The sequence below is a fragment of the Aythya marila genome, assembly GCF_965140915.1.
Source record: "Aythya marila genome assembly, chromosome: 3".
NCBI lineage: Eukaryota > Metazoa > Chordata > Aves > Anseriformes > Anatidae > Aythya > Aythya marila.
In genome coordinates, this window is record NC_139044.1 from 82298892 (window position 1) to 82325050 (window position 26159).

The 26159-nt window shown below is 37.7% G+C and overlaps 1 protein-coding gene across 10 annotated transcripts in view; it reads left to right on the forward strand.

Annotated features, from left to right (window-relative positions):
* The first annotated feature begins 468 nt into the window (after window positions 1–468).
* EYA4 (EYA transcriptional coactivator and phosphatase 4) overlaps window positions 469–26159 on the forward strand; it is a 156982-nt gene continuing 131291 nt past the window's right edge. For 8 of the 10 annotated variants that reach the window (XM_082756833.1, XM_082756834.1, XM_082756829.1 and 5 more), the window contains exons 1-2: window positions 469–683; window positions 17847–17948. In XM_082756833.1, the coding sequence (XP_082612959.1) occupies window positions 17916–17948 (33 nt within the window). In that variant the 5' untranslated portion in view covers window positions 469–683; window positions 17847–17915. Of the gene's footprint in view, window positions 684–1304; window positions 1509–17844; window positions 17949–26159 lie in introns of those variants that run through there. The other 2 variants (XM_082756832.1, XM_082756838.1) reach the window with 2 other exon arrangements.

Sequence of the window (26159 nt, forward strand, 5' to 3'; positions counted from 1 at the left end):
TTGGTACCCGTACTCAAGTGGGTCAGTGCTCCGTGCCCTTCAGCTCCCTTTCCTTCCTCCGCTCCCCCCACTGCTCCACGGGCACAGTGAAGGTGCGGGGTCAGGGCACGGCAGGACGGGGAAGCCCACGAGCTCTGCAGTGCCTTGCCGAGCCGTGCCGTGCCGTGCCGTGCCGTGCCGTGTCGGGGCGGGCGGCAGCAGCGGGGCAGCCCGGCCGGCGCCTCCCGGCACAAGTGCACGGCAGCGCCCGGGGCTGCGCTCCTCACCCCGCACCTCTCCACTTTTGGGACCGGGCTTTTCGGCAGGGAGGGGGTTACCTTTCCTTAGCAAGGTCCCGTCCCTTGCCAGGGAAACTTTCATTACGTGCCTGTTGCGTGAGAGGCAACTGGTTGCACTCTCTGAAGTGCGAAGAGTGTTTGGCTTCTCCCGCACCAGCCTCCTCCTCCGTCTCTAACCCCCCCCCCCCCCCCCCGCCTCCCGCCCCGAGTCTCCCCTCCCGTTTTGCTCCGAGTTGCGCTTTATTTGTGTGTGGAGGGGGGGGGAGGACTTGTAGGGGGGATGTCCTGGTTTTGCCACAGGAACAGTGCAAAAGGGGAACCTCGGCTCAGAGAAGGGACGAGAATAAATAAATAAGGAGCGGCCATAAAATAAAGGTAGCAGCATATCCCGGCGGCTACGAGAAGGTGAGTGTCTCCCTCCCGCCCCTCAGAGGTGCCGGGAGCCGCTTCGCTGTCGCATGTGCCCTTGTCCGGGTGTGAGCGTGTGCTTGCGTTTAGGGCTCATTTAGCATTGTTTTCCGACAAAACAAAACGTTGCCGCGAAACAAGCGCCGTGGGAAGGGGCTGCGGAGCCGGCTCGGGCTGTAGCCCCGGGCACCGGGCGAGCCAAGCTAAAGAAATCCGCCCTCCGGTGCGAGCCGGCTGCCTTCCTCCCCACCCGGCCGGCCTCTCCGCGGCTGCCAGACCCTGCCGCTCTGCCCTGGTCCCCCTTCCACCGGCTGCCACCGTACCGCTCCCGGAGCGGGGCACGGGGGGCGGCGGAGGGCAGCCGGCCCCTACCGGTGGGGAGGGCGGTGCGCGCTCGTCGGCAGCGCCCGGCGCTGAACTCGCCGGCAGCAGGCACGGGGGGTGTCCGAGGGGAGCCACCGGTATCGTTCTCCGTGCCCAAACCCCGAGGGCTGCCGGCCGCTGAGCTGCCTCCCCGGGCTGTCACCGCGGCCGAGGGGAGCAGCCCCCGCAAGGCCGGCGGGACCCCACGCCCAGCGGTCACCGGCATCTAAAGTTTCACCCGCGTTTGTGCGAGCGCTGCTCAGTGCCAGGGAGGCGCGCCGCTGCCCTGCCGCTATCCCGCAGGCAGGACTTGGAGCGGGGCGCTCGGGGGGCCGCCGGGACCCAGCAAGTGGCGATGTGAAGTGCCTGCTGCTCGCAACGCTCCCGGGATGCACGCTTGTCCAACCCCGGGGAGCGCCTCGGCTGGCTCGGATCTGAGCACGAAATCGTGCTAGAACAGTAAGAAACCAGTGTTTTCAGTTTTCCGAGGTTTTATTTGCGGGCGTGGGACACCAGAAAAGAATTGCTAAGACTAGAAACTGTATCCGAGGTAAACTAACCAGCGGTTTAGAGCTACAGTGAGGTATGCAAAGCAAGCATCTTCTCTCACCGTGGAGTAAATATATATATATATTTTTTTGGTCTGACCTCAGTATTTATTTGTTTATTTTTTGAAGAGTGTACCTCTTGTATTAAAGCTGGGGTTCTTTCATTGTTTCATTTCCTTAACGCTCAAAAAGCAGTTTCCTAAATTTACCGTGGGTTTGCCTTTTTCCTGCCAGCATTTCTCAAAAATGCTGCCGAGTTACAAATGTTTGCACACCTACACTACGTATCAGATTGTGAGTAAGTGGAAATACAGATTGACGTTTCTCTCTCTTCCTCCTGTCTGCTTTGACATCTAACATTAGCTGGGCTACTCTTAAACGGTTCTTCCTGTTTTCTTTTGAAATTTTTGGTATTTGCGTTACCAAATGCTCTTCAATCAAGTTTAATAAAACTAAAAGAGGAATATATTGACTAACCTTTTAGGTACCTTTGTTCAGATAATGCATATGCACCTATAAATAGTTATGTATATATGGCTATACTGGTAGTAAGTTTAGTTGAAGGTTATTCTTGCAGGATTTGTATGTTTTACTGGCTTCGCAACACTTTGCAGTAGAAATTTATTCTGCTTCATGGATAATGCTAATGCAACTGATAAATTCTAAACAAGGAAATTAATGACTACAAAACTGGTCAGTTCCCAGATAATGGCAGTTTCCAGTTAAAATGTTTCAAACAAGGCAACTAGAAATCCAGCTATAGATAGTGTCCTGTTGCATATTTTTAGCCTCTGATGCAAGCTTTCAGAGCTACTGTTTAAACTTTATGTGACTTTCATATATTGCGTTCTACTTTTTAGTCCTAGAATTAATCAATGTTAAGCACTGGAAATTGGTATGGGAAATGACCTGGTGGAGTTGCACAATGTTCAATACAATCTTCAAGTGTTAAAATTTGAACTATTTTTTCCTCTGTTAAATATGAAAGTTAATTCATAAAGAAGAAAGAGATTCCTGGAGTTTCTGTCAAATGCTGTAGGACGTAACTGTGAAGTTTTTATGTGTTATCTTTTTCTTTCTTGAAGGTAAGGATTTTATGAACTCGGGGTAAAACAGGTCTCCCTTTTTATAAGGAGAGTTTATTCAGCATACTTCTATATTGCAGCTGCTGATCATATTTCATAGAGCTGTTAAAGCACTTAAAACCTAAAATTAGGTACTGTCTGGTAGTAAATATTTCAAATCACTCCTTGAAGAAATAAATAAAGTGGGCTTTAAAAAGAGACATTTTCAAATCTATCGTTGAACAAAAGTAATCTTGCTTTGCTTTTACTCAAAATAATACAATTTCAATCTAAATCACTGTTTTCAACAGAGTGTATTTTTCTTAAGTTTTCTTTATCTCCACTTTTCTTGTAATTTTATACTGCCTTTATTTGATATCATAGTATGCTACTTTGTTCAAGCTATGTTTACTGTGGCAACACTTATATTAACAGGTATCAAATTAACTTCTAACATACCTGTGCTTCCAGTGAGTATCCTTATGATATCAGGAGCTGAAATGTAAGTTCCTTTGCTTCCTGTTATGAGTGTTCTCATATGGCTTTTAATTGCAGAAGCCGTACACTTGCTTGTTTTCTAGATTTAAGATGAATTAATTTACAGATAAGTATTCGTATTTTTTTTCTTGTTTATTTTGTTTTAGTAGCAGTTTTCTATATATCTTTCAGTTGAACGTGGTTTACTTATGAGTAGTTTACTTATTCATTCTCATTCACTTTTAGTATTGTCAGGATTTGCGAGAAGAATACAAACACAAGGGTGTCGGACTGAGAGACATCTGTTGAGTTTATCGAGTGTTTTTTAAAGCTTTATGAAATTTCAGCACTAAACCAGGTCTGGTAGCAGAAACACTTGTCTGCCTTAGGTCTTACTTTGTACTTGAGGATCCAATGTTATTTCTACTGTCTTGACATATCCATAATCTTCCTGCCATTTTGCTTGAGAAAAGCAGTGTTTATGTTGTGCAAGTGGAAGAAAAGTTTTGATACTTGTCCATCAATTAAGAGGTTTACAAGTGTAAACTTCTAATATGTTGCATTAAGTTAATATGTGATATTTTCTCTTTATATATATATATATTTAAATATTGTGTAAATGTGTGTTCAACTTAACCTTTCTGTCATTGAAAAGCGCTAATTGATCTTGCTGGCCCTGACATAATAGTATAGTTTGATATTTGAAACCATTCAGCTTTGGCATGGCCCTTTAATCACCCCTGAGATTTCAGGGAAGGGTTCTGCTGAAGGCATAAGCTGCTAATCTTTTTGAAATTAAATAAAAATGGTTATTAAGAATATCTTCTCTTTACTTCCATTTAAAGTTAGTAGATGTTTGACCTATCCATGCGCTACAGTATACATTGAAAACTTTCTGTTCTACTTATATATATTAGGTGACATTTAAGATGTTACTCTACAGAAATCAGACTTGTATGAAACTTTTTTTTTTTTTTTTTTTTTTTGGCCAAGTCCACACTTCTGTGTTGCACTGTTACTAAATCTGTCATTAAATCAGAAGTGCTTAAAGGAACTTGGATGCACTTTGCAGTGCAAAAGAACTGATATGAAGAGTGCTTATCTGTCAAGTAAAGAATAAAATTTATTTGAAAAGGCAATAAAACTTACATTTTAGTCCACATTGTAGGTTGTAATATTGCCAGAAGGATTCCTTTTGGGATGCCTGTATTATGGGACTCTGGTGAAAAATATTTTAAAGTGGTTTCTTCTTAGCATCTCTAAGCCCAAGAAATGTGACGAGTAGGTGGCCCAGCTTTTGCTTTAATAATAAAAAGTAAAATTAGTTTGATGATTGATTACCCTTTATCAAAATGCATCACTGGGCAGTCTCACTCACAGTGCTGTCTATATGCTAGCTGTCAGATTTTTGAGCAAAATGTCAAATGCTAATGGCTGCCTCAGGAAAATTAATGTTTAAGCATTTATTTTCTATTAGTTTTAAATTTCTTCATCATAACCAAAGTTTATCATGAGAAATGATTATCTTCAGAACTTTCAGCGATTCATATCCCAGTGAGACTAGTATATATTTTGTCTGAAGCTATTAGGCTCAGGTACTGGACTAAATACTGATACAGACTGTTACTAAAATGAATTTTTAAAAGCCAGATTTTGGACGTTTTTTGTGCCTAAATTCTTGTGAGGGTCTGTGTCTCTTTCCTAGAATAAAACGAATAATTGGCAATTTTTCCTTAAGCAGCTGTCCACAGAAATACAGCACAATGAATAACATGTGTAGGGTTGTTTAATTATATGTAATTTAAGTGCTGTCTCTGAAGAATAGCGTCTGTCTGGGCTGACTGAATACTGTGTCTCTGTGCTGGGGTTGCCTCCTGGACTATACAATTTGACTGATTTGAAGCAGCAAACTGCAAAAAGACCTCCCATATGCAAATTATTCACTTACAGAAGGCTAACTCTCATATAGGTGATAACTTTTACTTACTCATTTAAGTTAATATATACTACGTCTTTTGGTAACATTAAAATTTACTACTATTGCGACGTGACTCAGTGTAAGTTGACATTGTCAGCAGCATAAAGAATTACTACTGCCTTTTTTAAAGGCTGGGTAGACACAGCAAGTATTCTGCTCTTGACACATATGTAATTAAACCACAAAAACCTACATTAAAATACCATGAAGGGTCTGATTTAACCCACAAAAGTAAAAGAAATACAGAGCTGAGTTTGCAACTTTCCAAATAATTCTTCTCTATGACTATGTGTATGTAACTATTGAAATCAATGCTGGTACATGAGGTAATTGGAAACTTAGCTTGATGTTTTGTGCCAGATCCTTTGCTGTTGTAAATTGGAGTAGGAATGTTGAAATTACTGGAGCGGTCTCACATTATGCCAGATGAGTATCTAGTCCTCTATTCTTAGAGCAGTCTGTTATTTTTTGGGGTATTGTAGTATACTTTGTATGTGTTAGATCACATGCGCAGAGTAATCCAGCAATGCTTAGAGAAAAATAGAGGAGGGTTAGGTAAAAAAAGTCAAAATCATATATCTGTGTTTTGTTTTTATGTTTTTATTCCCCCTTGCCCCCCCCTGCCCCCCCAAGGCATTTTCATACTCCTGTGTTAGGATGTATCTTTTATTTATTTATTTACTTATTTATTTTTAATGGCACTTTATAAATAACCATAGAAATATCTTTTACATTAATTGTATTCCTGAAGGCGATTCTGTTAGAAATGTTGTCAATTGACTACATTCTTTTAATTCCTTTTAGGCAACTTTGTTGCTCGTGGAAGTGAACAGCCGGATTGCATTTACTCAGGGACATTTCATGAATGCTAAGTCTATTCAACGAAAGGTGTGAAGTCAGTTTAACATGTTAAATCCCACCTGGATGTTCCTTTTTATTTACTGCAGTATATTCCCAGAGAACTGCAGAAAATGAAGGTCACCATGCTCCCACGTGAGAGCAACTAAACAAGACTCAGTATGCTTCAGCTTATGCATACTGACGTCACACTATATGTGAGGTCTTTCTTCCAGCTCTCCTGAGTGTCCCAGCACAGACATGGTTTCACAAAAACAGGCATAGCTCAGACAGATTATGCACATTTCCCTTGCCAAGTTCTAGCAGTGCAGCTCAGACTCAGCCTAATGTTCCTGTTCTGGTCTTCTTAATACAGAGAGCTAAGGAGCTGGAAACTAACGGGGCTGAACAGCACAGAGGTTTTACAAACTGAGTAATGGTATTCTGGGAAAGGGTCTCCAAAATAAAATTTTCAGGTTACCCTGAGGCAAGATTTGGAACTGTGGTAGGTTTCCAGAGTGGAAAGATTCAAATGCCTTTCCACTGAGCCATCCCACATGTCTTCTCACCCCACAACCCTAATCTGTTGTGGTAGAAGGAGCTGTAGTAATGTTCATGTTAATTTGGTTATTGCACCTTCTGAGAAACATTTTTTTTTCAAAGCATGCTGAGCTTGACATGCAGCAGTATTGCTGGTAGTCGACTGAAATAAGAATAGTATATGTCACCTTAAATGGACAGCTGTGTATTTCCTAAACATTTCTGGTAGCTATTTAGATATGATTTGGCTTGTTTTCCAATTCTATGGTTAAAATATACTCTAATTTCTCCAAGGACTAGCTGAGTAGTCAGCAGATTTTTGGTTTAAGACACAAATGAAACAGAAGGAGCTTAATCCTTGACAGTTGTGAAACTACCCTGCTTCTTACAGTCTTAGATCTACGTTTAGGGAGTCCATGATTTCAACTGTAGTTAAAAAGATGCTGTCAAATCAGGGCTAAGACTCCAGTAGATAGACTGTAGGGTCTGTAGGAAGAGGAGCATCTTTTTCCTCTGTTTTCCTGGTGCCAGTTCACTAGGGGTCTTGGTTGGTACAAGCAGTGATACCAGTAAACTGTAACTAGTTCATGTGCGTGGCTGACTGTACCTGAAGTTTCTATGTCTATCCATTTGGCAGAGCACAGAAGAGTGAAGCTGTGGCTTCTTATTTGGTGGCAGTGCTTCTTAAGCAGCCCTTACCCCTCCTCTGCAGGCTACTCATTTAAGCTGGATCCGTTCCTCACCGTGGTTCAGAAACAGCTGTGCTGGCACGATGCAAAGGTCGGAATGAGTGGCAGCACCCACACTGCTGAAACTGGCACTGGTGCTGCAGAAATACTTGTGGAACCACAGCCTTGGTTACCTAATCTGCCACCTCTATTAACTGAAGTGCAGGGTCAAGTCTGTGGAATAGGTGGAATTTTTCAGAATGAAAACATTGTCTATAAAAGCAATCCCTTGATACTTAACCAAAAGTTATCGTAAATGTGCTCCTTAGCTAAAACTAAAGTTACAGCAAATAATTTGATATACATGCAGGTTAAAACAATGGAGAAAGTTAAGGTATCTTTGAAGGGGACAGCTGTGCTGTTCTCAGAGGAATGCAGGAAATCAGATGTGATACCAGAATACATAAACTTTCCAGGTCTAGACACTGGTGCCCAAAAGCTGCATTCACGAGGGAGAGGCAGAGTGTAAATGTACTAGCAGGAAAACATCATCTCCAAAGCCTATAGCATTCACAGCTGGTTGTGTTCTTTTACCACTATTCCTGTGGAAAGAGGTTGAATAATTTCTAAAATACGGCCATTACTTAGCTGTCACTGTAGACAAGTGCTTAATTTATGGCAATGATTTTTATTAGTCTCCACTGTCACAAAGTATTAACTTACATGATATCATGTTCCAAATGCCTTTTGTAAGTTGTTCACATATAACACTGAAATGCACATAGTATACTGCATCACAGGCTTATGAAAACTTGATCATGCCAAACTAGCAATATTATTTTTGATGCTCTAGAGATAAGAGTAGTGATGTACTACAGTTCTGTAGGGTTTTTGACTTGACATGAATTTTTGCTTAATAAACCTGAAGGATACAAAACCAACTCAACATAAATGAAATGGATTAAAAAGGAAATTAAATATAGAGTTCAAAAATACTTACTTGCTAATTAATCTTAAAGGAGATTAAAGGAGATCTTAATCTTAAATCTCTTTTACACAGAGCCTTTCAGGGGTTAGTCATCAAATCAAAACTAACTACTGTTTTACAGATTATAGAAAAACTAGTAAGATTTTGTGAAGTAGTATCTTTTATTAGATCATTTACTGACCTAAGAGAGAATTTCTTGCAAAATACGCTGTACTTCTGTCAATAGACTGTAATAACTGCAGTACTGCTACTACAAAGGTTGAGAGAAAGCAACAAAGAGAGCAGAGTGCTGATAGCGTCTTCTGGCTTGTTCAGTAAACTCAGAAGAAGCAGACAGTCTGTGCTTCAGTATAAATCAGTGGTTTATTTAAATAGAAAAACAAAACAAAACAAAAAACAACCAACCAAACAAACAAACCCTACAGGCCATGGCAAATGATCAGATTAGTGTCATAGCCAAAAAAAGGAATGATAATTGTTTAAACAAAGGACTGCATGGGGCAAGAGGAGTGACATCATCTGTGTAGGTAGTATGGGTGCATCTACTGTTGGAGAGCTGTGACCTCTTCTAGCTTTAGAAAGGAAGCTAGAAAAATGGAGAAGACCATAGGAATCATTGAACAGCATGTCTTCCAGTGAATGATCATAATTTGACCACAACTAGTAAAAATCCAAGTAGGGAAAAGACAGTGTCAAAAATGTAGACTGCATGGCACTTTTAATATTGTTTTTAACATTTTCTTTGTGATGTACAAAGATGAAACATAAGAGTTTTGCTCTTCTTCACTGTTTTCTGATTGTTTCATTTTAATTTGACAGGCTTGGTGCTGCTGTCGAGATTGGATGAGTAGTGATTGTCCTTACTTTGGGTATGAAAACACCCACGGTGTGTGCAGGAGCAACTGGGGGGATGCTGCCAGCTGGGAGTGATGGGCGAGCTACTTGCTCCTTCCTGCACCCAGGTGTTTTGAGGAAGCCTAGATATTGTTTGGACTTCTTCTATAGCTACCATTGCATACTTATTGAAGCATGTGACTGATGAATACAGCGCTGAAAGTGTGGCATGACTTTTAAAAACAAATAAGATGTACAGATACATGTAGTATGCTGTCACAGCTTTCTTTTTAACAAGTGATTGGATTCCCTGGGTTAATTTGATGTGTAAAAATGCTGATTGCTTTTACTGGAGGATGTGCTTTTTTTTAAGTTCTCCCAAATTCTAAATGATAAATATGGTTTCTGTTTTAAAAATAATCTTTATTGTTAACTTATGCTATTTCTGTGTCACAAGATGATTTATTAATTTATTTAATGTGTGAGAGGTAAATTTGACAGGTCTTTTGGGGAGAGGAAATCATAAATAATTAATATTTTCAAGTTGTCAGTGTCTCATTAAATATTCTGGCTGACCAAACATAGCTTTTTTCTTTCTGTTTTCAGTGGCTTATTTATAAAGAAGTGAAACGTTTGATTTGTTTTCAGCTACTTTTTTTCAAAAAAAGAGAGGCAAAATATCTCAGAAATTAACAAAAATAGTTTATGTAGTAAAAAATATTTTTTTTTTAATTAAATGTAAATAAGAGTATTCACATATGTGTGGCATTGTTGCATTTTTTTATTATTATTATTTTATTTTTCGTTGAGGATCATCTTTCCTTTTGGTAAGGTTTGTGTGGTTTTGAACTCTGATAAGTTTGAAAACACTATATGTAATTTTTTTTGGAGACCAATTTTCCTTTATTTTTAGGAGAACACAGTGGGGTTCTTGATCAGATTTGTTTACAAATTGAGTCCAGAAGCAGTTTTCACATTTGTTTTATTTATTTCTGGTTGAAATAACCTGTAATTGATTAATCTGGAACAAGTCAAAATAGGTCTTTGTAGCTGCATGCTACAAAGTATCTAACTGTTGGGAAGCCCCCAAGCATGAGGGGATTCGCTGCTCTGTTTTCAATCTTGGCAATTTCGCAGCATATTGTGAACTGTTACAATAAGGGAGGAATAGCCGAGTTATAATTCCACACTACAAAATTTTGAATCCTAATCCTTGATATTTGTTACACAAGTGTGGGATGGGATTGGTAAGAAGAAGAGCATGGGAGTCATTCTGAGATGTGTTTGCGTACCAAACTCATACGCAGCTTTGCAAGACAAATAAATGCTGCACTGAAGCATTATTTTACCAAAAGTAAATGAGACAAAGTGGTTGCAGTTGTTTACCATTTTCCAAGAAATCTTTCAATTTTCTTGACTTTTTACTTGTTTTCTTGTATGATAATAATGGGACAGCAGGCTGATATATCATCGCAGACCATTGCAGTCCCTTACCTGTTTACTTCCATAACTGATGCTTAGACCTCTTGGTCTGTGTTGCCCTTTTGTCTTGAGGGTTGCTTTCAATCAGTAACAAATGGTTTTGTGATGTTTTGAGTTGCTTCCTACTCAGAAATATCTGATATGGAGTCGGAATAGGATATTTTATTCAAGAAAAAATCAGCTCCATGATAACTGCACAAGCAGTGTTCTTCAGGAAACTCAGTTTAAGGAAGAAAACTGCATTGAACTGACAATGGTAAAAATGTTCACGAAAGACCACACAGAATTTACATGACTGTGTGTAACAAATTCATAGTGACTGGCATGAAAGCCAATTATTTGACTGGAATTTTGAGAAGTTTTCAGTGTATCACAGTTTGGTGCCATGAATTTTGTCTGTTTCAATTACTCTATTTAATATCTGACATGAATTCATATGCTCAGAAAGTAAGATATATAAAATAGCATATTATGTCCTAGTTAGAGCTGTGTAATTTTTGAGGAGGGAGGAGATAAAAGGAAAGTAGATGAATATAGAGCTATAAACACCTAATTAGTTTCAAAGCCCTCTCCCCTGTTTTTAACATTCATGAAAACTCAGAGTGAATAATTTTGTTGTCTCAGGATGTGGAAATGGCTGAGTTGTGTTACTGGGACCAAACAAACACCCTTTCATTTCCAGCAGGAATATTAAGCAGACCTTGGATTCCCTGTGATTTGGATGTATGTTTTTTGTATAGAATAGAATATATGTTTTAGACCCAGCGTAGATATGTGCATGGTCTTCTATACATGTATGCCAGGTAGAGTGGAAGAACAAGAATGATGAGCAGATCCTGAGGTGTTCCTACACATCTTCCACCCAGCTGGTATGCTGACACCCATGCAGTTGGGTCTGAGGTGAGGGCTTGGTGTCACAGAGGAAGCTGCCATACTCATTATTTGTTGCTCAGTAGTTCCTGCAGATCCCTCGTCTCCTTCATGCAGCCCAGCAGTTGGGAGGTGCTTGTAGGCACTCATCCCTTCCCCAAGGCCTACTCAGGTTGTGCGAGTTGCTGTGTGAAATCCTTGTGCAATTTTCATTAATTAAAACAAGGAATAACAATGCGACTTCTCTATTTAAGCATTCCAACAGTAAATGTGAATTGCTGCAGTCCCAGCAGGATGTAGAACCTGGCCAAGAAGCTTTGCCTCCACCAGGGGCCGCTGGACGTACCCAGAGCTAAAATAAACTGTGGCCTGGGCGTGGTGTGCCAGGCTGGCCACCTGCTGCAGGCTGGGGCCTCTGACAGAGAGAGCTTAGAGCTTTGGGGGTCGCTTGTGGCTGGAGACATGTCCAGCTGGGGGGTCAGGGCCTCTAAGAAAGGGACCTCAGGACTTTGGAGGTCACTTGTAGATGGGGTTGTGTAGCCAGCTGGAGACCAGGGCTTCGGAGGTCACTTGTGCCCTGGGCAAGCTACAGGGAGCTCTACAGGAAAACTTTAAAACTTCCCTAAGGGTAAAATTCTCATTCTCAGCAAAGCAAAAATTGACTTGAAACCACGGGTGTCCAAAGAGACCTTATCCTCTAGAGATCAAAGCCTTAGCGGAGGAAAAAAAAAAAAAAATGTATTAGAAGGGATGGAAAGAGAGGCATTCCATATTTCTCTTAATTCCCTAGACTGTGAAGAAAGGTTTGTTTCTGTAACACAACAAGAGCTTTCTGGGAGGCTCACTTCACCCACCTTGATTTCAGGTGGTGGGACCAGTTACCTCAGCTAAGCCTTTAGCAAGACTTCAAAGCCACTTCTACCTCCTGCAAGGATCCTTCTGATAAAAAGAAATGCAGGAATAAAAATGTGAGAGCTAAAATAAAGAAATAAATACTAAAATAAATAAATAAATATACTCTGTACCCTGTCTATATTTCTCTCCACCTGGCAGCTTTCCTCAGAAAAGCAATATGTGTTTAGATCCTACTGTCAGGATGGCTTTGCTTGCCTTTTTATGTGTTTATTAGATTTATATTTAAAGTTTGTTAATCATTTGCTCTCCCTTGAAGCTAGGTATAAATAATAATATTTCTTACTGTTTTTTTCTGCTGAAGAGTTGTTTCAATTAAAGTTGACATTTCTTTCAAGAGGATACAGCATAGGAGAAAACACAGAAGCCTGCAAAACTGAAAAATAGTTAACCATGAGAAATATATCAAGTAACATGTTTTCGGAAATTATGTTAGGAGCTGAAATTTCATTTTGCCTTACAACATAAGAAGGCTGATCTACTCTCTTTTTCTACCAAAACAAGGACAGACAATGATCTCTGGTTTTCAGAAAGACTTAATGTTATAATTTCATTTATTTTAAATGTGTTAAATTAGTATGTTTTTTCTTATTTGCTTGTCTGCTAACAGTGAATTTTGAAGAAAGCTTGGTTATAAAGCACATCACTTATTTCTCATCTGGAGCATGGATCTTTCTTCTTTTCCAAATGTGATACTAATAGAGACTGAGAAAGCAGCATGTTTTTACTGTACAAAAAACTTTTTTTTTTTTTTTTTTTTAACTATAGCTATAGGCTAAGTTGATAATTTATTAAATCAGGATTCAGTTTCCTTTTCTTTTAGTTTATTTTTAGGTTCTATTTTATCTTATTTCAGAGAAGAGTGCAGGTGATATGTATGCAGACAGCTAGAGGAAAAAATGCTTTCCAGGAAGGAAATGCTTGAATGTTAGGCAGTGGCTGTACCATCTCTCTTGTTCCTTTCAATAAATTAATTTCTTGGGGAAAAAAACGATCATTAGATGGTTTAATGTAGTGAGATCACATTGCATGTGCACTACAGTTTCTTGCACTGATTCTGTAGCAATTAATTTCCTCATAGTCTTCATGCATAACCTTTTATAGTGCAATATTTTAGGTATGTTCCTCCTCAGATGTTTTGTAGCAAAGGCACAAGAAAACCCAAATCAAAACAAACAAACAAACAAACAAAAAAACACAGAGGCTTGCCTGAGGCTACTGTAGTTCAGACCCTTGAGGCCTTATTTGTTCACACAATGGCACCTTACTGTGACACTTGCTGCATATCTTCCATTGAAGTTATAAGTACTACATACCTTTGCTATCACAGGTTTCTGAAGTGGAGAACTAGAAAATGAGAAAATATTCAGTTTGTGAACACTTGTCATTTAGCATTTTGACTCTTAACCAGTCCGTAGCCATGATCAGAAATGATTCTTTTTGGCTACAAATTGTGTTAACTACAGTATCATCCTTTCTATTTATTCTCTAGACTTTATAAAGTTGACACACTTTATAATGTAAAAGCAATATAGTAAACTTGACTGGTATTGCACAGCTCCTTTACTATACAACCAGAGCATAACCATGATATAGCCTCAATATCGGTTATATAGGTTACCTCGAAGTAGGTGTTCTGCAGTTGAAGAAGAATTAAAAGAATCTGATGATGTCCCCAGTGTGGGATTTGCACATTCAATCAAAAATATTGATGTGGTAGAAACTGAGGACCCTTCCCCCCAGTTATTTCAAGGGGCAAGAGCAACTTCTAGTGGAACAAGAGAAGTCTTTCTTGCTCCTTTTAGGTTAAGGTGAAAGGAACTAAAATTTTCTTCTGATTGCCAAGATCCTCTTCCAGAAGAGGGACTCTTGTTGGAACACCATCACCCCATCTGGCTGAGTGGACAGCCTGAAGCAGGCTCGGAGACTCTTGGGAAATGCCTCATGCTTTAAGGATGTTTTTTACCTGTGAGTTCCCAAGCTTAATATTCTATTTTGAGCTTGGGAAAGTTGCAAGACATTAATTTTTTCCACATCTCCTATGAAATAAAATTGCCTCTGTCAATTGTTTATTTGTTGCAATCCCAATTTTCTGTTTAATAAAAGCCTGAAGAAATCACTGTTAGGGGAGAGACTGTGTCCTTGCTGTCTTACATTTTCAGTCATTTACAAAGTGGTATGCCAGAGATCCTTGCATAGGGTTTTTTTGTTCTGTTTTGTTTTTTGTTTTTTTGGGGTGTATCTTTGGAAAGAAACACATGTTTCTCCTCATGGTGGAGTCCTGGAAGTTGCAGTTTAAATTTGATGAAGTGTTTTATTCCCCCAGATAAAATAAATAAATAAAAAATGATATTTAAATGCATTTGTTGATGAGGAAAGTCAGGAATCTTTCTAATTAAGACATTTCTTAGAAAGGTAAAATTTTTATCTGGGAGCATAAAACACTTCATCAGTTTTAAAGCCACATCTGTAAGGACTGGATCAAGAACAGAAACAGACATTTTTCTTCATTCTGGCTTGTCTGTGAGTTTAAGACTTTTAACAACAGTTTTTAAAATAGTTAAAAACAGTTAGAAACACTTGCAGCCTAACAGGGATGAGTGCCCTCCCTCCCTCTGTTTTTAATCTGGTTCTCTTGATGGGATAAACTACAAGGTTGAATTGGTAACTGGATTATTGCCTCATAAAACAGCACGAGGTTACTATTATCCTTTAATTTTATATCTTTATTAGGGAGTAATGTTGGTCTTATTTAAATCACTGACTTCTCTAATGGTTTTTCTCCTCCTTTACAAATTTATAAAACTAAACCCTAAAGGATTTGGTCTAAGTGCAATTGGAATAACTGCCATTATAAAAATCATTGTGTTAGCGGTTGGTTATAATCATCAGCTTTAGCTGGGCTCAAAATGTAGTAGAATTTAGCTGTTGATATCTTAGACCATTAGGTAGTGTGCTGATAAAACTGTAAGTCTCATTTTTTTTAATTTTATTTTTAAAAAGCTTAATTTCCAGTAATACAGTATTTGAATTTTGAGGCAGTGTGAAGATGAATAACAGAGCCCTGAAAATGATTATACTGTTGCATGCTTGTGGGAAGACATATTTAACACATGGTGTATTTATGCAAAGGTTAAAACAAGCTTGTCTGAAATTCAGTGAAGTAATTTAAATTCCTGAAGGTCAGCCTTTTTTAGAAGAAGGCTAATATAAATGGCATATTTAATGATGCATTGCAGTGGGATGTGTCCACCTGAATTCTGGGACACAGCTTACATGTTGTGTGTGAGACATGGGTTCTTAATGGTAAAACTCCTCTTGGACTTACATGGCCAGGATTTATTTAAAATATTGATAAACTTTATTTTTTAAGGAAAAAGGTGGCATGCATCCATTGATTTCAGTGTGATTTGGTTAAGCTCATGATTAATATGGAAAGAAATGTGAATATGGCTGTCTGTTATGATGTGGCTCTGTAGTTGGCTTTCATAAAGAAAGTGAGTGATCAGTCACTGTCTATGAGCAACAGTCAGACTTAGAGCATTTTCTGTTTGAATGCAATCCAGGTACTGACTTGCAGTCAGTAAACTTCAAAACTGGTCAAACAATTTGTTCTGAATCTTTTATTTTACTATTGAGTGCTTGACCATTTTTTATTCTGCAGGCAATCTTACTAATGCAGTAACGTGCACACACTTCAAACTCCTAATTAAATTAAAACAGATTTTATGTTTAAGTTCTTTGTGGAATATTTTAGCATTGGTTGTGAAAATTCACCTTTGTGTTTGGTATTGCCTTCTTTGGCAGGGGCTGATGAGTAATGGCCTGCTACAGGAAATCCCATGTAGAACTGCTTTCTTTCAAAATATCCATTGTTCTCTCTAGTCTCCCATTTTAAATTTAGACTTAGGGTCTAAAACAAAAGCTTTCAATTCTCCTTTTGACTCAGCTGGACAACGAGAACAGAAAATTTTTACAAATACAAGGGTGTTGGCTACCAAAGCCAAAAACTATGGGAGGTGGTTACCATTGTGGTGAAGGCATTCTGGGTGAAGATGTCCATGTCTTGAATCCCTTTGAAACTGAGAGGAGAGTGAAGTCATTTTGAGAGACAGAAGTTCTTTGCAGCTTTCTCTTAAGGTGAAACACATACCACAGGATTTGCTTACAGTTGGTCTTTTCCTCATGTAAATAAATGGCAAACTTAATGAAATGCTGATTAAACTTTTTTAGAAATTTAGACAAGATGGAAGGAAAACAGGAGTGTGTAATCCAGGATTAATGGGAAATTGGAAAGAAAATAGATTGGGGTCATAATTCTGTATGTGTGTGTGTTCTTGGAAATATCTAGTGCAAAACACAAGGAAATTTGGGGAGTTAACTCTTTGAGGACAGAGATATGGAAGAGGCACTTCAGACCAAGAGGAGAAGTGTTCATAGGTGAATGTAGGGAGGTACATGGAATGGAAATGTGGTGCATGGGTAGAATGCTCTGGAGCTCCAGTGCATGCAGACAGAGCTATAAATCATTTAAGCTCAGATAAGTAATGGTTTCAATTATGCAGGTTGGAGATAGCATAAGGTATAAGCACTTACTGGTTGAATTTAATTCCAGGATGGATCCATAATATGTTTATGTTATTGGAAATACTCCCAATAGCTCCCAATTTCTTGGAGCACCTTGTTGATAAAAAAAAATAATCCAGGTAATCTCAGGTTGTTTGGGCTGCTTAATTTATGCATTTGCATACCATGATGTGTTTTATTTTCTTTTGAATATAACACTAGGTTTGATTTATAATTTTATGATTATTTATATATAAAATATCCCTGGCACATTTTATTTTAAATTATGCAAAGTGCTTGTTACTCTGAAGTGGATCTTTTCTGAGAATGGAGGTTGTAATATAATTGTGTGGCTTTATAGTTAAGGTTACCATAATCATTGCTATGCAGAATTCTTAGCATTGCCATATTTAAGATCTCAATATCTGATGATAGTGATTCACCCTGTGAGAGTAGACAATTAGGCTGATGTCTATCATTTAGCACATTTCAGGGAGCTGCTTGTTATAAACCACTTTGTGTATTTTATTTAATCCTAAAGGAATTTAATGGACCTTAGAGAGGAGACTTCATGCTGATAATTGCATAATAACCTTTTTCTGCCAGACACTTCATGACTAAGAGGTTATCATTAAATGTGTATTAAGCTGTTTTGTTCTGTGTTCTATAATTGTCTCTCTAATATGTTCTCCCAAGGGTTATCTTTTGTTGTCTACTTAAACAGCTGCCTGTATTAAACATTTTAGCTTTTATATTGGCTTGTTTTCATGGCTATTTTTTCATCTAGGAGTGGAAAAGTCATTAGTTAAATGTGTTTCTGTATCTGTCTGTGTATTTTAGATAGCTTCCCAAAACAATATTGGAGGTATTGAAACATTTTATATGAAATGAGGCTTCGTAGAAGTCAATGGGAACTTTGATGCAGATTTTAGTGGAACCACAGCCTCAGTTAGGGTGTTTGTTTATTGCAGATTTGCCTTAGAAGTGAGGGCCACCAACTAACGTTAAATTTTTTATCTCCTCTTTAATTTAGACCAGTGAGCTGTAAATTGAAGGGAAGATAATTTCTGTGTGTGGTGGAAAAGAAAGGTGAACAACCTCCATGGAAGACTCTCAGGATCTAAATGAACAGTCAGTAAGTACAAATGCTGTTAAAGTTAATGGAATAAATTGAACTCTGTTCAAATTGTGTATGGAAGGATTTTACTTCAGATTTGAGAATTATAGTAAAATCTGGCAATCTTACTAGTACAATTTTACTAGACAGTAGGATAGTATCTTACTCAGTAAAAACTTCTGAATGTCTGGATTCAAATATTTTCTTAGTTCATGTATGAAAAGAGTGGTTTTAATCTTGCCTTTTACCTACTGGAAGATCACAGTTATACAGGATATTGCAGAACTAGATTTGTTGGAGAGTTGATGAATATAATTGATGTACACTGGAAGAAAATAAATATTAAACTATTGCACAGTGGCATGTCTTGTTCAAATAACTGTATCAAAATGTATATCCATAGTGGCCTGCCAGTTTTGCTAAAGCAAGCATTACCAAAAACATGAAAAAGAAATGTCAGGTGATTGAGTATTGCAAATGATGTACATGAGTTCTTCTATGGCTCTCTTGACTTTCAAGAGGACTGTGAGAACTGACAGTGTATCTTCCCATCCCGTGTCATAGGGAGATGCCCTTTGTCACTGATGAAATCACTGAGAAAATTGGGTGGACATTTCATCTACATCTTTTCTAATCTTTCCTTTCCTTTAAGGATGTAGTCTCCAGACTTCCTTAGCCACCAGGCTGCAGTTCTGAGGAGGCAGTGTTCTCTGATCAAATTTAAACTTGGCTGGGTTTGCCATCCAAAGTATTGGCTTTGTTTTTAATGTCTTAATTTGTAGCGGTCACGGTGCTGGCAGATTTTGTGAGCACCATATTCCCCATGAGTCTCAGCTTGGGTTCGGTGTAGTAAAGATCAATAAAGGGACTTCATATTTCTATTTCTGACATGCTGAAAGAGGTTATCCATGTAATAAACTAGTTTTAATATCTTTTTTATAGCAGAGACTTTTATATGTAACAGAAGTGCAAGGAACTGAGAAGAGCTTGTGCATGTTTTTAAAATGTCAGTAATTTTCTTTAATAAGAAGTACTTTGCTCCTGACTGAGTAGTTCCTATCTGAGACTTTATCTTGGACTAGTATTTTATAGCTTATTTAAAATGGGACAGAACTGGAAAGTCTTACTAGCGTCTTAAGTCACTGTGGTGGCACTACTAGGACAGCTGCATGTATTTATGTACTTAAATAGTTCCCAACCAAAACTTTAGAGCATGTAAAAGCTACATGGCTTCATAATTTAATAAAGTTTTATAAAGATCATAAAAGATTAAGCAGAAGTTCTCTCATAGTCTGTGAAACAATTATTATGTGCAATACACATAGTATGGTTATTAATGGGAAGTAGATGAGCCAGTTTGGCTTAGTGCAAAAATGTGTTTTCATAGCAGTTAAAATATTTTTGCACCACTGGATGCCTGATAAATGCATACTTGAATAGACATTTTATTGCCTTGTCATAGTCTAATCTCTAGTATTTTTCATAGTTATGACATAGTTTTATGCTAATGTGTGAACAGTTTTGCAGATTAAAAATCGAGGTGACATATGCTATATTGCATATAGATAGCAAACGCCACTGTTAGTTTCACAGAAAGTAGTGATTTAAGGCAGGATTTTATTTTTCTACCTCTTTGCTGAACAGTGGCAGAATTTCAACATAATGGGTGGGACATTTCCCATTTCATCATCGCCTTCCTCTTAGGTGTGCACCCAGACTAAGGTCTAGCCCAGGTGTTGGGCGCTATCCTGAAAAAAGAAATTGCAGTGTGAAGCCTGTCTACCTACAGCAGATACTGATTTCCCCAATTCATAAGCCTTTTCTCTGTTGTATTATAGTTGAACTCTTCTCACAGCCAAGTTTTGAAAAAAGAAAATAGTATTTCTGGCTTAGTTCTTTAAAAGCCACAGGGCAGGACTGTAGATTCCAGGTAGAAAGAGGCATTCTCTAGCCGAGGCTTTGGTGGCTTAAGCTCCAGGAAAATATCAGATGTATATGCTACACCCCTTCTTCTTGTACTGCTATGGTAGTGGTTAGTGTGTTTCGTACTGGTTAGCTCTAGGCAGCTCCTGTTCATCATGCAGGTTTTCTGTTTTTTAACATGCCCAGGGAATTTAGGCTTCAGGATTTCTCTCTGGGAGCTAGGTGCATAAGATTTAGATCATGAAAATTCTAGGCGCTTAAGGGTGCAGCCTCTGCTGTAAGCACATTAGATTGTGTGAATAAGCATGAATGCAAGACCTGTGTTCAAACTTGTGCTGGCATCTTGCCCTGAATATTCTAGTCCATAATTACTTGAAAGACTGCCTGTCTCTGCAACTGAGATAGTTTAGAAGGTGCTTGCTGTTAGATAATATGTTTGATGGACAGATGAGTTTTCTGAATAGAGAGATTCCTTTATTGAATTAATTTCCCTGAGCAGTCTGTTAAGAGCCTTTCATTCTTGGTAAAGGAGTCCAGACACAGTTACTTGGAATAGTTAAATAAAGAGGCTGATTTTCAAGTTTTATTTTAAAGAAAAGAAATTTATGCTAATTTCTTCAAGTAAGTAGTCCTCCTAAAATATAATGTAGTGCACCTTTGATGAAGGTGCATTCATTTGATAAAGTCTTTTCCATAATTCTGAGACCACTGTTCTTGCTTTTTTGTTGTTTACTCTGTCTTTTGTTCTTTTAAAATAAACTAATAAGAAACAATTGGTTCTACAATTCCTATCCTTAAACTGTGTCATGATCAGTGAAACTCACATTAATGTGGCTATGAGCAATTCCACAACATACCTGTTACCATATGAGAAATACATTCCCCTACTTTTGTCTCCAAGTAATGACTGCATGACCACATGCTGCTTCCTTCAGCAGTCTAAGTGCACCCTTTTTCTCTGAGCCCCTACAGGAATTGCATATGACTGAAATGAGCAGCTGCTGTGTTTTCTGATATGCCTGCTTGATTAGATATAATATATATATATATATATAATACATATATATAATATATACACCATTTGTTGTGTTATGTCACTAATTTATTTGTTTTTCCTATTTTTATTTGTAGTAAACTCCTTTCCCTTGATACATTTAAAATTTTTATGCACTCCTTGCCAGTTTGTCAGACTGTAGGGCCTCAGTATAGTGAGGAATACTTTGTGCCTGCTTTCCTTTGCCTTTTCACTCCCAGTCCTGTGTGGCAGAATTGGAGGAATCTGTTTTTCTTCTATATATTGCAGTGTTCAAAACAGAGACAGAATCAGAGTAAGACTTATTGTATTTTAGTTTTCCTGTTTCTTTTTCCATGGCCTCAGAAGTAAATAGCCATATTTTGAACAGAAGGAAACTGATGCACAAGGAGGGTGGTATCCATCAGGCACAGTTCAGTTCTAGCTGGATTCCCGCAGCCAGCAGGGAGTGGGCTGCAGTGGGGCTCATCCTTCAATGATGCTGTGCCTCTGTGGGTGTTGTACCCTGAAGAGTTCACAGTTCTCTTTTTCTTTCCAAATTCAAATATGCAACATGCTCGGACATCCATCCATAGGAGGGAAAATTGAAGTTAATTGGCAGAAAGGTTCAATGTATAAGTATTCTGAAAGATAAGGAAGAAAATAGCAAGACATGTACGTCACACCTAGAAGAAAATAATCAAATGGTTCTTTCATATTCTGATGTCATGTCAGTCACCATGTGCAGGCTGCTACCAAGTGCTACCAAGTTCTTTCACCAAGTGAAAGAACAATTAAAGCCATGTAAATTGGTTATACATGTAGCTATGAAAAATGTAGTTTTGATAACTAGTTCCCATATATTCTGTATACAACATATTAAAAAACTGTAGGAGATATAATGAAACATATCAGAGTTTATATTGCTATTGCTCTCCTTCAGAATAAATATCCTGATTTTTCCTAAATGCTAACTAGAGATACTTTTTCAAAGGGTGCATATTAAAAATTCTTCTATTTAGTTTTGACAGAGGAGAGAAAGAAATTTACAGATCTTGTATTTATGAAGAATACAGAATTTAGGAAAAAAATGTGTGTTTTTTATTTATGTATTTATTTTTAAGATGGAAGATATTTAATATTTTTAAGACTATCAATGTTTAATAAAATAATAAATGATGTTTTGGGATGGATAATTATTTATTGTGTTTTGGTATAGCAAACAGAATTTTCAGAACTGCAAAAGTTTTAAACTAATTATTTTATATTCTTCTAGTCACTATTTGCTCTTCAATCTGTATAAGTAGAAAAAAATAATTTGGCTGCTAACTAGCTAGTTTAGGGTTTCAAAGGACCTTATTAGAAACTGATGTAATTTCATCCCCTGCCCCTTTTATATAACAGTGTGCATATTTAAATTACTTCATTTTAAACTAGAATTAAACAATAGATTGCAGTTGAGTAGGACAGGACACTAGAAAATGTGAGGCTAAAACTGGATGAATTGCTTTTTTCATTTCTGTGAAGTCTGGGCAATCATCAGCATTGTGCACTGGGTAAGTTACTTGGTTTTCATTAGATTATGCGGATCATTGTATTTGTCATTTGCATTTATATTCGACATGTAGCTGGAGTCTTTCGGATTGTAATGTTTCTGTGGGTTTATTTTATTTTATTTTATTTTATTTTATTTTATTTTATTTTATTTTATTTTATTTTATTTTATTTTATGTGTGAAGGTGTCAGATGCGATCTTCTTGCAGATCAGTTTTCAGGTGTATCTGGTTCTTTGTCGCAGAGTCCTAACAGTTGCAACTTTTGGTTGTGTCATGTTGTAGCCTACTGTGTTTGAGCAGCCTTCTCATGCCATGAAGTTTGGAGCCCTGGTCTTTGGCTGAAGCTAATTTAAGTGAAATGAAAAATACTGTAAACTCTCTTGCCTTCTTTTAAGTGTCAGTCATACTTTAAGAGACTGTTCTGTATTACATCATAGCATGCTGTGGTTCTTATCTCTGTAATATCAATGTTTGTAGGACTTGGTATATTACAAGCAATTCATCTTGCCAAATTACAGAATTGTAGAACTGGTGGTTGAAAGGAAGCTCTGGAAGTTGTCTCGTCTAGCTTCTAGTAATGAATTGCTGAAAATATTTCATTGTTATGAAAGCAATGAGCTATATTACATATCAGTATGCAAGTACGTTCTGAAAAAAAATGGATTTAACAAGCAAAAATAATTGCCTTACATGATTGTTTGCTTTTAACTAAAAACGGTCATTGAAGAAAAATGCTGTAACTAAAAGTCAGATAAAGAAAATCAACACATCTTTCTAAGGTATGTTTGTGAGTGTTTTTAAGAGTTTGCTTAGATATTTTATTACCCCCTTTCTAGAGACATGGAAACTGTCACAGAGAGATGGGTTGCCATAGATGGTCTAAAATGATCACCCATTGTATATTGTAGAGGATCAAGAGTAAAATGTAACGGCAGGATTCCTTGGCTGTATTCAAAGAGGAAAGTACAGAAAATTGAGGGAGCTGAATCTTTTCCTGTTCCAACAAACTTGGGGTAGAAACACCATTGTTGTTCTCTCCCTGCTGTCAGACCTTTACACAGCAATCTCTGTGAACACTCAAATACTATTTTTCTAATTACTTTGCCCTTCACCATTTCAGCATGCTGTGATTTCTATCTACCAGTGATAAGTTTGAAGGCATTTTTCCAAACTACATTAGTGGTTATGTATGTATTTTATTTTTCCCGTTTACTGTTTGCAGACCAAATCAGACAAAACTCAGAAGCAGATAATGCATTTTGACACTCAGAATAAACTGAGCTGACTCATGTTTCGTACGGGTTGCATGTAATTGGAGAAATACTGTTTGGCATTGGTCAAAGACACAAATGTTCACCATTGACACACATGTAATAGAAATGTGTATTTTTTTTCAGAGTTAACTAAAAATATGATTTGAAAGTAGTTTTATTTAAAAGCTAAATAGTCAATGTCTTAAAAAAATAGACAAGAGAATACAATAGAATGACATTCATGGCTTGTAACCTTGCAAGACAGGGTAAGAAGTAGGTTAGCAGAAAAACAGAAATGTTCATGTTATTGGCACTGTCATGTCTCCTCTAGTTCAGCTCTCCACCTGTCTTCTGTAAGATGTTACTAAGTCTGTATCAGAGGTTTAAATGGAAAGGCATTATATGGGCTGTTTTTAATAACAAGGGAAACCAATAAAAGAGGTATGTTCTGTTGTCACATACTGTCCTTGGAGTGCTGACAGAGACTGACACGTAGCTGCTATACAGTTTGTTATGACTGGTATTCATGGCTCTGGAGAGGCCCCAGCTTGGAATTTTAGGGATAAAACTACTTGGGAAAATTGCTACCTACATCAGCTATGTCAGCTTCCCTTAAAGTAGATACACATAGGGGTCCAGGGTGCTTAGAGTACCAAATTCCGTATTAATGGTGATGTCAGAGCTCTGATGGTACAAGGACAACAGGGGAAACTTCTATTATATTGGAACAGATTATACTACTAGAAAAAAAAAAGGAAGAAACTTGCAGGTACCAAACTTCCTTTCAGATCTGAAAACTGGGCCAACGTAGACTTGCTTTGCAGCTTCAAGAAGGGTTCACTCACCTAAGAAAATGTATGTATGCACATGTATGTAAGATTTGGAACATATCAGTCAGTATAATAAAAGATACTACCCCTCCATATAGACATGTTTCTCTGTATTAAATCATCCAATCCGAGAAACACATTTCCAGGTTTGCAGCCAGATATTGGATGCAAGATATGATACTTGTTCAAACATTTAAAATGCCAAATTTATAAATTCTGTACTTTTAATTGATTTTAGTACTGTGTTTTACTTCAGAATTAGTCATGAAATTTCCAGCGATGTCCATGTCAGTCCTATCTGAGAATACAAAATAATAATATTAAAATTTCACTAGGACAGTGGTTATGCATCAGCTTAGATTTTTAACAGTGTCCACATGATGTTACTATGTCCAGAAATACTTTATTCTTCAGTAAAAGGGGTCACAATTCTGTTAATGCTCACAAAATATTTGACAATATGACAGTGGATCAGCCTTTCCATTTTTGTATGACACTGTTACACACTAAGCCTTATGGCCTAGTCCTTTCATCTCTATTAAATGACCATGTCTACATTTTTACATTTAAAAAAATAATTATGTATTGCACTGAATATGTATTTCATTTAGTCTCATTTGATTACTATAAAGGCCCAGATGCAGCAGTGCACTGAAGAATGTGCGGGACTTAAGGGTGAGATTAAGCCCATTGAAATCACTGGGATTTCTCATGTGCTTTAAGTTAGGCATGTGCTTCAATACATTTCTGGAAAAAAAAAAAAAAAAAAAAAAGAAACAACTTGGAAATACAGTACAAAATAAAAGCAGTGATTTCAGAAATATTTTATTAGCAAATACTTTTGAATGATTTGTGGCTAAGGATAATATTTGTTCAGCATCATATAACAGCCATGGTTTCTTTCTTCCCCCTGTAGTAACTTTTCTCTCAGCCCTACCTCAGCATCTAAGTGATTGACTTGCAAGTCAACTCTTAATAATAAAAGAGAAGCATGTTAGGGAGAAACTAAATTTTTAAACAATAAAATGACACTAGATGAAGAATCTAGTATCAATAACATATTTTACAAAATACGTCTTAAACATATTGAGCAAATCCTGGTCAACTATAGTCATAGACTTGTCCGCTTTTCTACTAGGTTACTTCTCTAGCAACTTGAAGAGTTAAAAGGGTTGAGATGTTAAGGTTAGAGTGGATGAGAATAGTTTTGCCATAGTCCCAAAGGATCCTGTTGAAGAAACACAGCAAAACATGTATTGGTTATTTTGTTATTGATTTATTAATAACACAGTTTGTCTTCAGATTGGTTCATGCTCCCTGCTCCTGAAAGCAACACCTGATGATAGGTGAGAAAATGTCACCATGGAGTTCTTTGCAGTGACCATGCTTTAGTCCAAGATGTCCACAGACTCAAATATGAAGCAGCATTGAAGCTAACAGACAGTTTTGTGTTGGAAGGTAACTATCATAAAGGCAAATTCTGTGTGAGAAATTGAATTTATTTCAACCAAGCTGACAGTCAGAGCTGACTGACCAAGCTTTTCTTAAATGTGGCAACAAACCTAGTTTATTGTCTCTCTCTCTCCTTCTGTGTGTATATGTGTTAACTGCATCCTGATGTTGGCTTCATGATATTTAAAGCAAAGCCAGAGAAG